At 46.7% G+C, this 13,882-nt stretch overlaps 1 protein-coding gene across 6 annotated transcripts in view; it reads left to right on the forward strand.

Annotated features, from left to right (window-relative positions):
* The window catches only part of LOC120957667 (IQ motif and SEC7 domain-containing protein 1), a 177,790-nt gene that overhangs the window by 109,230 nt on the left and 54,678 nt on the right, over window positions 1-13,882 (forward strand). For 3 of the 6 annotated variants that reach the window (XM_049608481.1, XM_040379979.2, XM_049608480.1), the window contains exon 2: window positions 2,793-4,038. The exons of the other annotated variants lie outside the window; for them this stretch is intronic. In XM_049608481.1, coding sequence (XP_049464438.1) covers window positions 3,308-4,038 — 731 coding nt within the window. In that variant the 5' untranslated portion in view covers window positions 2,793-3,307. The remainder of the gene's footprint in view (window positions 1-2,792; window positions 4,039-13,882) is intronic. 6 annotated transcript variants of the gene reach the window in all.

Genomic DNA, 13,882 nt, shown 5'->3' on the forward strand with positions numbered 1-13,882 from the left:
GGTCGCATATTGCCGGGACTACACGGTGTGGAGTCAACGTCTTTATGTGTGAAGAAACAGATAAAAACCTCAAAATCGTTCGATAGTGTCATCATTAAATCTCGGGAACCTACTACTCCTCTGATTAGACGGTGCGGCCGGTTTGTAATTATCAGGAAAAAACGGCGTCTCCCGCTAACGGGACATTGTTGGGGTAAAAAGTCACTTTCGATTTTCAACGGACTGCTGATGGTTTGTTAAGCTCATTTCGTAACTGAGATTAGTTTGACTCCCCGTGTCAGTGTACTGTCAAACGAGCACGAAGCGCTAGCCAGTTTGATTAATTCTAGACTATGCTCATGGTCAGCTGTGTTGCGTGGGGTTGCTCGCAAGGTGTAGGTGTCGCCTGGAGGACAGGTTAGGTTTCGCTGGACGACTTCGATACTACCACTATCGGTAACCGGTCTTATGCATCCAAAACTGGTTCGATGTTTCGACGAGGAAGCGAACTAGCTAATCTTTGAATTGTGCCGAAGAATGTGGAATTTGTCATTTTCAAAACAATCCTTTAGGATCATGTCTGAGAATAGTGCGTGATCGAGGATTTTTGATGCCAGTTGAAAAGCGAGCAGATGACATTTGGAAAATTTGAATGTTTTGACATTTGAAGCTGTCAACATTTGGCCTTAATTACAAGCGTTTCTGATGGCAAAGGTTGCAAATCAAATCGGTAACTACCCCTGGAACTACGGTAAGAGACAGGGAAGAATCTCTTGCAGATTCAAAGAACCTCTTGTTAAGAAACCTCAGACATTCAAGTATATTAGCGATACTTCTCCTATTCCAATGTTTTCATTTCACAGTACTTAGCTGCAACGATTACAAAACATCTTCTACATCTTGTCCCATAAAAGCAGCATCTACGATATGAGCAAAAAACCAGACTTTCCTTTTTTATATTTAACCGGCGTTTTTTTATCGGCTGTTTGTTTGTTTTTTTCTTCTTCAAACTTCTATGAAGCGCATCTTAAATGTCCATCAAAATACACAAACACACACAAACACATGCCAGTAAGAAACCTGAATGGTTGCAAAGCGGCAGCTTTAAGTGTCCCCTTGAACTCTACGACAAATCCATAAAATTCGTACCTCTCAGGCAAGATATGGCTGTTGGCCGATGCTTACAGTACGGAAAGCTCATCTTGCGTCCAATTAAATGTGAGTGGGGTGACGACTCTCTCGTTGACGAAGTGGCTGGAGTCGCACGTTGCATAATACGAAACACGAATGCTGTTAAAAGCGCTGGTGGGTGTCCTTCGGCGGCGCTCAATTTCCCATCCCTGGAGAAACACCGCCATCGGGTACATGTCATCCCAAACGACGATCACGATTAAACAATCAGCTCTAATCTAATCGATCGAACTCGGAGATCGGTGGCCATATTTTAGCCTTGATGATGGACCACGACGGAGCGAGCCGTCGTCCCCATTAGAGTGGTTGTACGGTGAAGGTAATTCGACAATTCAATATTCCTAACTGGAAGCTCTTAATCCATTCTGCAAACGAAACGTATTTATTTTACCCAATTTCAACTTTTATGGCAACTGGCAATTACAGCGGAAACCGGTGGTGCATTTTAAATAAGGAGATAACGTGTAGGATGCGGCTACCCCGTAATCTTGCACATTGTGCTTCCCGCTGCAATGCAAAACCGTTTTCGCTTGCGCAATAGCTTTTGCTGGTACGCACGCAAGCGCCAGAGGGATTGCAGTTATTCCGGGCGTCGGAGAACAATTCACCGCCCAATAAGCTCGCGGGCTTCGTGAGAATGCATCCACATCGGCTCCACGTGTGCACCCGTTTCTGCACGGGCTTGATTTCATGCCCTGATTATCTCGGAGCAGCGGCACACAGGCGGCGCGCGCTATGACCGTTATGAAGGCGATGTGTTGATTGTAAAATTAGCTTGCGCACGTTCGCTGCCACGCGCATATTCTAATTGGACTAGAACCGCCTTCGGGTGCGTTCTGTGTTGCGCTCACCCTACCTTTCCGACTTTCTCGCATCGCGCAAATCGCGAGCAGTGTAAAGCCGTTCGCCAAACGATCGATATTGCGGAACGAGTACAAAGTAAAGCGAGCGTTTAAAACTGTGCGGATAGATCGGTTTGACGGATTACATCCTACACGCGTTTGAGAACAGCACGGAAGAAAGAAGCCACATTCTGCCGCGTCAGGCGAATATTTTTAGCACCACCCACCAAAGACCTGAAGTCCGCGCAGGGTTCAGGTGGTTCAGGCGGTGCGGAAATTGGGCAAGTTGAGTACTGCGAATAAATTCTTCAAACTTCCCACCTACACAGGGCCAGGGTGAATAATGCAAACTCCAGGCAAGATGTCTGGAGCTGTCTGGTGTTCAATAATTATTCCAAGAGGCTGGAATTCTTTTCTTACTCACTTCAGAATCGTACCGCAGGGTCGTTAAGTGGCCAAAAAAAAAGCTTCTCCTCCACCCGCGCGCGCGCTTGTTTGTGTTTACGTTAATGCACACACGAAATTAGTGGTTGCCTACGCACATTTTTTTTGGGGAGAGTTGATTTGAGTGTCCGAAATGTTTCCAGCTGAGGTTGATTGAGTCAGCAGCCGGAGTGACAACGCTACAGGTTCTAAGAATAACGAGTCACATCAGTCAGGGCGAACGAAGAAGAAAATGCTCACATATCTACACGCACTTAACGAACTTTTTAATGGTTATATGACAGTGAGAATAAGCCGTGAACGTGGTGATGTAACAAATTACTTACTATTCTACAGTGTTTTCCACAACGAAATGTGCCGAACAAGGTGAATCCAAGCACAACTCATGGATATAAATACAAGTGAACCAAAGTGTAATTCGAATTGACAAAACGAACTTAACATTTAACGAACTCCAAAGTCGACCTCTTTCGGTATTATCAACGGAATAGGTTGCCTCTGGCTTCCAAAACTATTCGGTGAAAGTAGTGAAGTGCTATCCAGCTGATACGGATTACCTTCGTCGGTGGTCCCGGTCAACCTCGTGCCCTTTTGGATTACGCGCATGCCCCCAGGAAGACTGGTGATCCCCCAAAATTTGCCTCCCGGGGTCAAGTACGCGTGCTCGCTCGGTCCAGCACGGTCATCATTAACAAGGCGTGGAGTTTGACCGCTTCCGGCGATTTTTGGGGCCACCCTTGAAGAAAGACACACACACACATACACGTTGGCGACCCTGGTGGGACCTCCCCAGTGCGGGAACATCCGCTCCGATCCCTGTTGAGAGCGGAGATCAAACAAACAGTCAAACCATGCTCGACTCGGAGCTGTACCCACGCGCCGGGGACAGTCATCACGGGCCGCACGGACACCATCATCACCACCATCATCATCACCATCATTACAAGTCGCCACATCAGCGGCACTACCACCATTCGCCCTCGCCCCATCACCACCACCACCAAGAGCGGGAACGGAAGTCGCGATCGTCACCGCGCCACCATCACCTGCAGCACAGTGATGGAGAGAAGCTAAAGTATCAGAATGCGTTCGGCGGCTCGGTGGGCAACATTGGTGGTGCAGTGTCCTCGTCGGAGAAGTACCACAAGTACTTTCCGCATAATCTGCTGTCGGGCGGGACGGGTAGTTGGACCGGTGGCGGTGGTGGATACTTCGATCTGAGCGACAAGCTGGACAGTCTGCATCTGGGCAGCGGTAGCCGTGGATCGGAAAAGAGCAGTCTTCTAAGTGGGAGCGGTGGAAGCAGTGCGCTCAGTGCGGGTGGTGATAGTAACAACAACCATCAGCAGCATCATGGCGGGTCTGGGTCGGCCAGTGTTCTGAGCGATACGACGGCGGCCGGGAGTGGCAGCAATGTGAGCGGTGGAAGCAGCAAGAAGCGCACGATAGTGCTGGTGGGTGACGGACGGAGTCGGGTGAGGCGCGTGGTAAGGACGCAGACGCGCCAGATCACGGTGGTGAGCTACTCCGGGCGGAAGAAGGAAACGGAAACGCATACCAGCCATCACGCGACCATTGTCAGGTGAGATACGGGAATGTTGGGGAAGAGTTGTTTTACATGAACGTTTTGGTGACGTGACCAGGATACGAAAGTGTAAAAATGCTCGTAGAGTTGGTTTTGTGGTGTCTTTTCGCTCGGTTTTTTCCCAGTTCTTATGTAAAATTATCCTAGGCTCATCAAGAAGGAGCGAATGTTGAACAATTCAAAATGTAATTCCAAGATAATTCGGATACTAACGGGCATATGCTTGTGGTATTTGACGTAGACCAAGTGATATTTACTACAGTAGATAATCTGCTTTGTTATTTTAATTTAAAGCTCTGATCTAATCATGTATTTACATTCTTATATTTTCAGGTAATTTCAATTCCAGACCCTACTTTGTTGTGGATTCTAGCGAGCGAAGAGGATAAGTACCACCCCACCCATGCAGCTATTATAAAACATTCATTTAAAGACTGCAAAAGCCGCATAAAAACGGTTTGAGCCCACCAGGCACCAAACAACGACATCATTATGAACGTCATAACTTACTCTCCGCTTTAATTTGAAGCAGCAGCGAAAGTTGACGCTTTTTTATGTGCGCCCGCGTGCGGCTTTTATCGCGTATAAATCTAATCCCCATTGGCACAACAAATGGGTTTACATCATCCCTCTAAGCTGTAAGCCGTAGCGTTGCATCCCGCCCGACCTCTGAGCGAACGCACAATTAGCATTTTTCTCAAGCTTCTTCGCTTCTCGGCGCTGATATCTCATCAGCAGGTTGACAAATTTTGTTTGCTTTTAATTTGTGAAACATAAAACAAACCTTTACGCAGTTTTGCAGTAAGCTTTGAATAAAAAAAAAAGCAAAAGCAACAGTATCATTAAATTCGTGAGAAAATTAATGCTAAAGCTCTCCTATCGTGTAACGAACAGTACAAGCACAAGGTGCACCGCTGGGTGCGTTTCGGGCAACAATCTCGCCACAGATCTTCGCTTCTACTTGTCTTTATACCGCTTGTCGCTAATGTGGGAGAGTAAAAATAGGGATTTGAAAGGGTTGAGAGGTGAGTGAGTGTAGTAAGATGCCCCTCTTACTCAGATCAATGATAGATGTGTGTGTGGGTAGCAGTTCCCTTTTTGACCAGTTACCATCTGCGATTGGGGCCGATTTGTGTCGATTATGTAAATCGCCCTACCTACCGTGTGCCGGCTCACAGATGAGCTGCGGGAGATTGAATACAGGGATACGGGGCAAGGCAAATTGTGGAATCGCCCGTAAGCCTGCCACAAAGCGATGGAAGGGTAAAGTGCAAACCTATGCGGGTCGGTCGGTCAGCTCTGTTACTAGTTGGGGCATCTCGCGTTTTTTAAGCTTCTAGCATTGTGTGGCGGGAAGATTCGGTGTGAAGATTAGTTTCACCATTAGACACCATTAGATGCTTCCCGGGAGTTCCCAGCGCAACCTTTGGGCGTGAAACAGAGAAAACTGTCATCAGCGTGAGAAATCGAACGCTTTGCCGATCGAAGTCATCAACGCACGATTGCAGCTGATGGTGTCAAAAGCAGTTCTACCAACGTCTTTATTAGATTTCGGAGATGTTGGGTAACGTTCGTTGTAACGAAGATCTTAGTAAGGAGGGGGAAACCCCGTACAACAGCTTCTTTGTCGTTGTGCACTGATCCATCCAGCTAAGCAAAGCCAATAAATCTTAATCGCTGAAGGTATCTTAATACGCTTAGCTGAAACAAAGGTTCTTGTTTTGATAGACCTTGCGTGTTGACGGCAGCAAAACAAACATCTTAGTCACATCCTTGAACTGCGCACAAACAAAATTGTGAACAATTAGAACAACACGTCACGCAGGTTTGTGTGAACGTAAGAAAAAAAACTATTTCCAGAAGATGTGGAGTCTATCGACTCACATAAAAAACAACATTGACGGACTGACCTTTTCCAATAGCCATGCGTGTAAATGCTTTACGAAAATGCCACATATGGCAACGGCTCTTTAATGTCTTGCTGTTTGCAATAATGAAATTCCCATAATGTAAAGTAACGAATGATCTTTGATTCTAAATGCTCAGTTAATTAATTATGCCAAGAACTCCATTGAAAGTATGCCAATTGCGGTAAGCTTGGCAAGCAGCGGTAAGCTTGTAGGAGTAGCTCCTTAAAGTTATCCCGCCTGGAATATGTTATTCAAAACCCAAACCCAACTCCATCTGACAGATTACAATTAATGCCCCGGGAGATTTGAATCGATTTACAATAAGCGATCGTGGCGGGGGCAACATACACACATTGGCCGTTTGGATTTGGATTTCGAAACCTGCTGCAGCAGTCGTCAACCTGCCCAAGCCAAACAGCCTCCAAAGGCCAGAGGAAGTCTTGGGCGCAAAACCTGTGTGGCTATTATTTCCAACCGTTCCAACTGCAACATGATCGAGTGAGCTGCCAGTAGCGCAGCCCTGTTGACGACTACGACGGGTACGTGTGTTGTAATAAAAAAGCAGCGCCCCCTGTGGACGTTAGTAGTTTGGAGAGTTACCTTTCAAAACACGGAGCTCGGGCTACTACCGTTGCATCGAGAACACTACGATAGAGCCGCATTGCAGTGCACCGAAGTTCTACGTTTTGCATTTGCGTGCTGCTAGGTTCGATGGAAGGCGTTGCTGTGTATTGGAGTGAAGGGGGTGTGGGTATAGCGCTCCCGGACACTAAAAATACCCGCTCATAAAATCGTACATTTCTCACGATCTGCCTTCGCGTGATCACCTTGATCGGGCTTTTTTTCGCGGGGTGGGGAGATGAATGTAAAGCCGTTTATGACGACTGAGTGTGTGAGTACAAAGTTGTTCTATTGGAACAAAAGCATCCACACGGCAATAAATATGTGCACTGCTCGAACCGGTAGCTCGAGTTTAAGTGATGGTTATGGATGCTGTGATCTTTTTTTTATTCCACTTTTGATTGCAACACGTGAGATTGATCTGTTGCATTAAACGGCATCGAAGCGTTGGCTGGTTTATTAGCTTAAGCTTTAATACGGCTAATAGCATTCACAGTGTATTCTATGTTTTGTACATTAATTGTATCCCGTTAGCTTTAAATTCTCGGAACTTTGCGCTCATTCATCAGCCCTTAAGCCATTTATCATTACGCGTAGCGTTTATTGTATGGCCCAACTTCCTTCTGCCGAGATTGGGTCTAAAAGCGCAAAACACTCACGAACTTCGAGGTATCTGCTAAAGGTCACCAAACCAACTCCTAGAGGCAAACGTCTCCCCTAGCCGGAATCGACGGGACGGGCGTGTTGAGTCGCACGATCGTGAATTAATTATTGTAGTGCCTCCTTGCACGCCTGCCTGCGCGGTTGTCTCACCACCCGAAGGACGCGTTCTCCGCCCTAGAAAGCTAAACAGAACCTGTACCGCGGACACAAAACGAAACCCAAAACAACAACCCCCTCTGGTCGGACGTTTACGTCCGATTCGGTGGTGTAAAAAACAAGCTACACTGAGGTGATGTGTATTATGAGTGGGTTCATGTACCATGTCTTGCTTGTCGGGTAAGTGTGGGATCAGACGTACCAGAGCGTGTGTACTTCAGACGTCATTCCTGTAGAGTACACAAGCGGGGCGGTACCGGTGGTTACTAACTCGATCGCTGTACGCGCGTCAGTGTCAGTGAGTGCGTGACACTTTTGGGGGTGGTGTAAAATGGTTTGTTTACACAGATTTGGCGCGCCGGGGTTGGCTTGGGAAGCAACAAACTGCAAGAAGGTGATTGGTCAAAAACCCGTCGAACCACGTCCATCAGATGGGGTTGTCAAACAGAGATTGAAGTTCGCAACACACAATGGTTCAATCCTGCTCCTGCTGTACATCAAGATCTAGTCCTAGTAGCTTGTTGGAGTGGTTCTCACAAGGGGTGTGTGTGTAGTACAGCGGCGATTCTTGTGATGTCTGCAAATGAATACGTTTCACTTTCGCTTTATTGATTGGTCTATAAATTACAGTGCCACTTTCAAATTACCTTCGACAGCACTGAGCAAAGATTGGATCGAAACACGTAACCCAAGCTTCGATTGTTTGACAATTAAGCTACGGACCTCCACCTGCGGTCTTAATAATAGATTCCGCCTGTAAGAGATACCAGCCCTCATTTCATATGTGTGCCTTCGCCTTCCTTCGCTACTCTCCAGTCTCTCCAGGCAATCGCACAAGTCCACCACCACCACCACCGGTGTATGGTTTGCTTAAGAAACGAGAAAATTATCGCGTCAAACGAATCGGCATATACAGGCTGTTTAAATAGACGGTCGCTCGTACCCTGAGCGTGACATTGACATTCACGCCTTTTATCAACAGTCCCTTTCCTCCCTTTCAAGCACTAGTACCGAGAAAATCGTGAACATCTCGACGACCACACGGTTGTGATACGATTCCGTCTCGTGAGAAAGGTGTGAAAGAGTCTGGCGACGGCGTACGTCCATGTATTTTGTCGAGAGTTCATGGCGCATGTGTCCCGGTTAATGCAGGCTGCCTGCCTAGCGATAGCCTTGATAACCAATGCTGGAATTAACTTACTGGAGCGCAGGGCACACGTTGATAAAGCCGCGGCTGCTAGTCTGCTAGTGTTTGCAGTTTTTAAAAAGGCCCTGGAAGGACGTCCAGTTGCAACGGCCAGGGTTCCAATAGACCCTGCAGCCCAGAGCTCCACCTCGTTAATTTGTGTTTGCGTGCAATCGACAACTAGGGGAAAGGCCGTTCGAGAATATGTTATGGTTGAAAGCAAACTGCACAATGCTTTTAACCTATATAAACCATTATCATCTAGAAGGCTCCAAGGAATGATCTTGAACTGTAGCTTATAGAATGTCTTAACTCGTAAAAAATATTTCACAATAAAAACCTACTTGCTGGATGCTCCATTAAAGCTACGATCCTTGCAAATACATATAATTACACAGTTTTACTCAACGCTAATTGGAAGCAGCACTTTTTGTCACACTACATTAGCTCGTCGTACTCATTTATCAACTTGGGAAGGTTTTTATTTCACTTTCATTACTGGCGCTGGTATCTCCATCCATCAGTGAGCAAGCAGGTGTACGCGGGTACCAGCCTAGGTCAAGTTTAACGTCATCTCAATATGGTCGTCCCTCAACCTGGAGCCTTTAAGCTTACGCAAAACAACCACTGAAAAAAGGCCATTTGTACACGTTGCGCCATTTCAAACTCCGTGCTTCATCAGCCAAATTAGCCACAGGAGAAGATTGAAATACTAGATGTACGCCGTAGCGAATTCAATCAACACGAGACGACGAGCCTCTTAAAAGACACAAGGGCGCGTACTGCGAGCAAAGACAGTGTGCTCCAACAAACTTTGTAACCCTTTAGTGCGTTGTCCATCGTCACAATCCATTAAGAAGCGATAGTCACTTCCTCCTGCTCGGTTGTAAAGTGCGCCAAAACTGCCTCTCCACATCGCCCTCCTAACCCAGCTGCACACGAGACAACGTAACGTTCACACATATTGACGCGTCGCGTGACTCATCACGTCTGCTGTTTGTGCGCTATCGGGGGTCTCAGCGGTTTGCTTGGTTGATTATTTACCTTGAACTGAAAACCTCCCTCCCCACCTTCCGATGGTGTGGCGAGAAAGATGATGAAGATTCACGATGGAAACGTGTCGACATAAGTCAGAGGTATACGGGACGCACACGTTCCGCCAAACCGCAAACACAAGGGTTGGAATCGCAAGCAACGGTAGACATAACTCACGCGAGACACAAGGTGTCCGTCTCGGAGACCGGACAACCGGTCGAAGATAACCACAACAAAGCGACGTTGTTCCGATGATGGCAAACCGCAGAATGAGGGCAAAACTGTGTAATGAGTTCATGTAGCGTACATCTTTTTACTATTACGGAGGGTATCTTTTATGCTCACACTTTGGCAGAATGGGAATCGTGTGATATTTCAATGTGGAACAGATGCGTAACGAATTAAAAGAAAGGATTAGGTGGTGCCTTAAACTCCGCTTCATAGTTTTTTTTGCAACCAATTCTCGATGAGCATGACGCAGGGTATTTTCCGACCTGTCTGATATTGAGACATTCGACGCGGTTGCTGCTACCATGAAAAGAGGCAGTTCAATATAGCATCTAGATGAAGATGCAGCACGAAGTAAAAGTAGAACATGGGTGACGAATTAAAAAAAAATCATTCTTAATTAGCTTTGTCCGTAGTGAGGTTATCTATTCATTTTTACAAAAAGTGGTACTGCTTTTGTTTCGGTTTTAACTGGGATACACCCGCGATGGTCTCATGGAACAGTTGTCAACTCGTACGACTAAACACCATGCCCGTCATGGGTTCAAGCCGCGAATAGAGGACCGTGCTCCCATACGTAAGACTGACTTTATCCTGCTATAGGTAATTAATAAGTCTCTGAAACCCTATCCCTATAAACTGAAAACTGTAGTGGTATTATAGGCAGGCCTTGACCGGCAACGTTTGTTGTGCCAAAGAAGAAGGCGCAAGTTATGCTTCATATATAGCAGAAGCTTGCTTGCTGTTTTCAATACTCAATATGTAGAACATCTCTCCACTGAACACAACAGACCACTGCTGTTGATGATAAAACCTCATCATTTCCTGGTGTGATAACACCTAGGACACTAAATCCTCAACGCAGGTTTGCATTATTGAAAACTCCCATTACTGATAATGTAGCTCATTACCTTTGCGTGCAATTACCTCGGTCGACTGACTTCAGTTGAGGAATAAATATGAAAATTAATTATTACCACATGCAGTGTTGAAAGCTGAACGAGCCTTCTTTTCAATACTCCTCTCCCTAAAGAGCTACGAAGAAACCTTCGTGCGTACAGCCGCATTCCATCGTGCTGCAGCGTTTACATTTAATTGGACAGAAATTTGCTTATCGCTCCAACCACGTGTGTGGAGGTTCTGCCGATGGTGTTTACCAACGTCCCGGGAACCACCGAGTGTCGTCCCTCATTTCACCATGGCGTCTAATCGGTGGCGGTGCACCGCTCTCTAATCCTTTTGCTACCCTTCTCCATCGGCTTGACCACCACATGTGCACCACTGCAAGATATATTTTACCTTATGAGCTGCAACCCGCAAGATGTTCATGTTTGCCGGATGTTTTATTGAGACGAAACGTGATTACCGGTAAGCAAGATGCGGCTCAGACCAGGTGGCTTAACCACTCATTTGATGTGTGTGTGTTGATTTGCAAATGGCATTCTTCGCAAATGTGTGGCCTCCGAAAGATGGTAATGCGCTCATTTGCATACTCAACCCCCTAGCACCGGCAGGCATCGTGATCGTGACGATGAAATTCTTGTACACGATCCGTCCAAACCATCCACCGAGACGGAACCAGAAGCGATAATTCACACACAGACCACAGGAGATTGAAGTGCGATGATCTCTCTGTCAGGTAGCGGTGTGATAATGAAGCGCGCGCGCGCGCTCGTTCGCGTAAAAGCGGCACAGAAGGAGGGTGGTGCTAATTGTATGCTTGGCCTAAATCGCACTGTCTCCCGTGCGTTTTCTCCCCTTCCCTTGAGCGTGTTGTGAAATTGTGTGTTGTGCCTCGATGAGAAGGCTATGCTAGCGGTGCGAAAAATTAGTATTTCTTGCGCGAAGACTCTTCTTCGGGCAGGTGATAATGGATGAATCTCGCTTCTCGTGAAAATATGACAGACACGGCTACTAAATTGTTGTCTCTTTTTTTGTTCTCTCTGTTTGAGTGTACAGTCCTACGGTGGGAAGAATTGGAAGGCAGTTGAATTGGAGCAGAAATGGAAAACTTTCCCTTTTCGCTCCGAAAAACACCCCTTCTGCCGAGATAAGTAACGGCTTTAGGGCTGCTCCCGACACTAATCGGTTCCCATTAAACATCCATAATTTTTCGATTAACAGCTCCCCATGGTAAATGTAAATTTGTGGCCAAATTTCTATGCTACACTGGGTTCTGTTTTATGGTGCATTTGACATTCAAATGGTGTCCTCTTTCGCCGGCCGCCACTGGCGCGACGAACCACCGTTATCACGTTAAGAGCCCGCATAAACGATTGATCGTTTTGCCATTTTGTGCGGATTATGCTTCCCCGTGGGTTTTGGGGCGGGCACACTGAGCGACTTCTCAGCACGCTGAAATTTCACTTTCGCTCGTCGCACGAAAATGAGAATGGCCGTACGGGGTAGGGCTCCCACAGAGACGGAATGCGCGTTTAACCGAAAGTGATCGAAAAATGGGGAGCAACAACAAGCACGCTGAATAAATTCCACCGGAGGTGTGGTGGTATCGTTTTTTTTCTCTTTCATTTTACAGCAGCTGAAGATTCACGCCCCTCTTTATGTCTAACCCCTGCAGCGCGATACGATAAACTAGAGGAAACCCATCCTCCCAAAACGTATCGAAAAACAGTAGAAAATCGCAACAAATTTTCCTTCGCGCTAGCCTGCTTCGGTTCGGAAGAAATGGGTGGCAAGCAAAAAAGGTTCGTCGCTTGTTGTGGTTCGGGTTTTTTTTGCTTATCTGTTTAGAAATAAATTGGCGGACGGCAACACAAGCGCACGAGAGCGCCGGCAGACTCGAAAGCGAAACCAAAATTCAAGCTGCAGGTGGACGCAAAATAGTGAAGAAGAAAGAAAAATCCCCGGCCACACGGCGGATGGGCATCGAACAACAGATTATGTTGAAAATGAAAACTCTCCTCCCCGCTGTTGAGCCGCTTCTATGTGTGTGTGTTGATGCTCGATGAGCCGAAACCGACAAGCCTCGGATCAGCATCAAACCCCCCATCATGATGCTTGCATAGGAGGGTATGTTTTCTATGCTTGCTTTTTTTTGCTATGTTTTAATGGGCGCTAAGCTTAAACTTTTGCTTTAATTCATGTTCCCCCGTTGCTTGTTTGTTGGTGTTCAAATTGATTTTTTCTTTCGTTGTTTACTGCCACGCTGCTTCCCTTTCGTGCAGTGCCCTATGGGAGGATGGAAGCACCAAAAGAAGACCCCGCCCCATGGTAAGAGGGAAACTTCCCGTTGAGCTTTTAGGCAGCGAAAGTGAGCATCATTCGCACGTGATGCTAGAGCTGACGGATCCAACAACAAAAAAGCGTTTGTTTACGTTTAACCTCGCGCCAAGCGATTTCGGCCAGCAAGACTTCAACGGTGGCCCAAGTGAGGAACCTTTAAAAAAAACGCCAAATGAGAAGATTGGGATCTTGCACGTGAACATAAACCTACTGCCCGACTGAAACGCACGCCGCGGCACGGTCAGTGCCGTCACGCACAACTCATCGCCCACGGGGTACTGCTTTTCCTCGTCGAAAAGGGTAGAGGATTTCCCGGTCGAGTTTTTTTTTTTTTTTGCTACTTTATGCCATAAAAATTGAGAGTTTTTCAAAAAATTCAAAGGCACACCGTTGGCCGTTCGTTCACCGTTGAGCTTGAACCTTCGAAACAAAGAGGTAAGTGCGGCTGCCAAGTTGTGCCAAAATTAAGGTCAAAACACGTGATGTTGCTTGCTCACGCTGCGAACGCCAGCGAAGGAAGACCAATTAGCCGTGATTGATTTTAGCGATGCGTTTTGCTGGTTGGTGGATGAATTTTGGACAGAAGCGACCACAAAAAATGCGAAGGTTGTCTCCCTCTTCTGCCCCTCGCAACCTGTTCGATCGGTGATTAGCGGATTTGCAATGGAGTCGAGCAGCAGCGGTAGTAATAGTCGTATCTTGGCGGGCGGAAGTTAAAGCTACAGCCAGTTTTTAATGATCCATTCGAACTCTGCTTCGTTTTCTTCCTTTACGAATCACGATGATGTTCAAATTATGA

Source organism: Anopheles coluzzii, chromosome 3 (genome assembly GCF_943734685.1).
Source record: "Anopheles coluzzii chromosome 3, AcolN3, whole genome shotgun sequence".
In the NCBI taxonomy this organism is placed as follows: Eukaryota; Metazoa; Arthropoda; class Insecta; order Diptera; family Culicidae; genus Anopheles; species Anopheles coluzzii.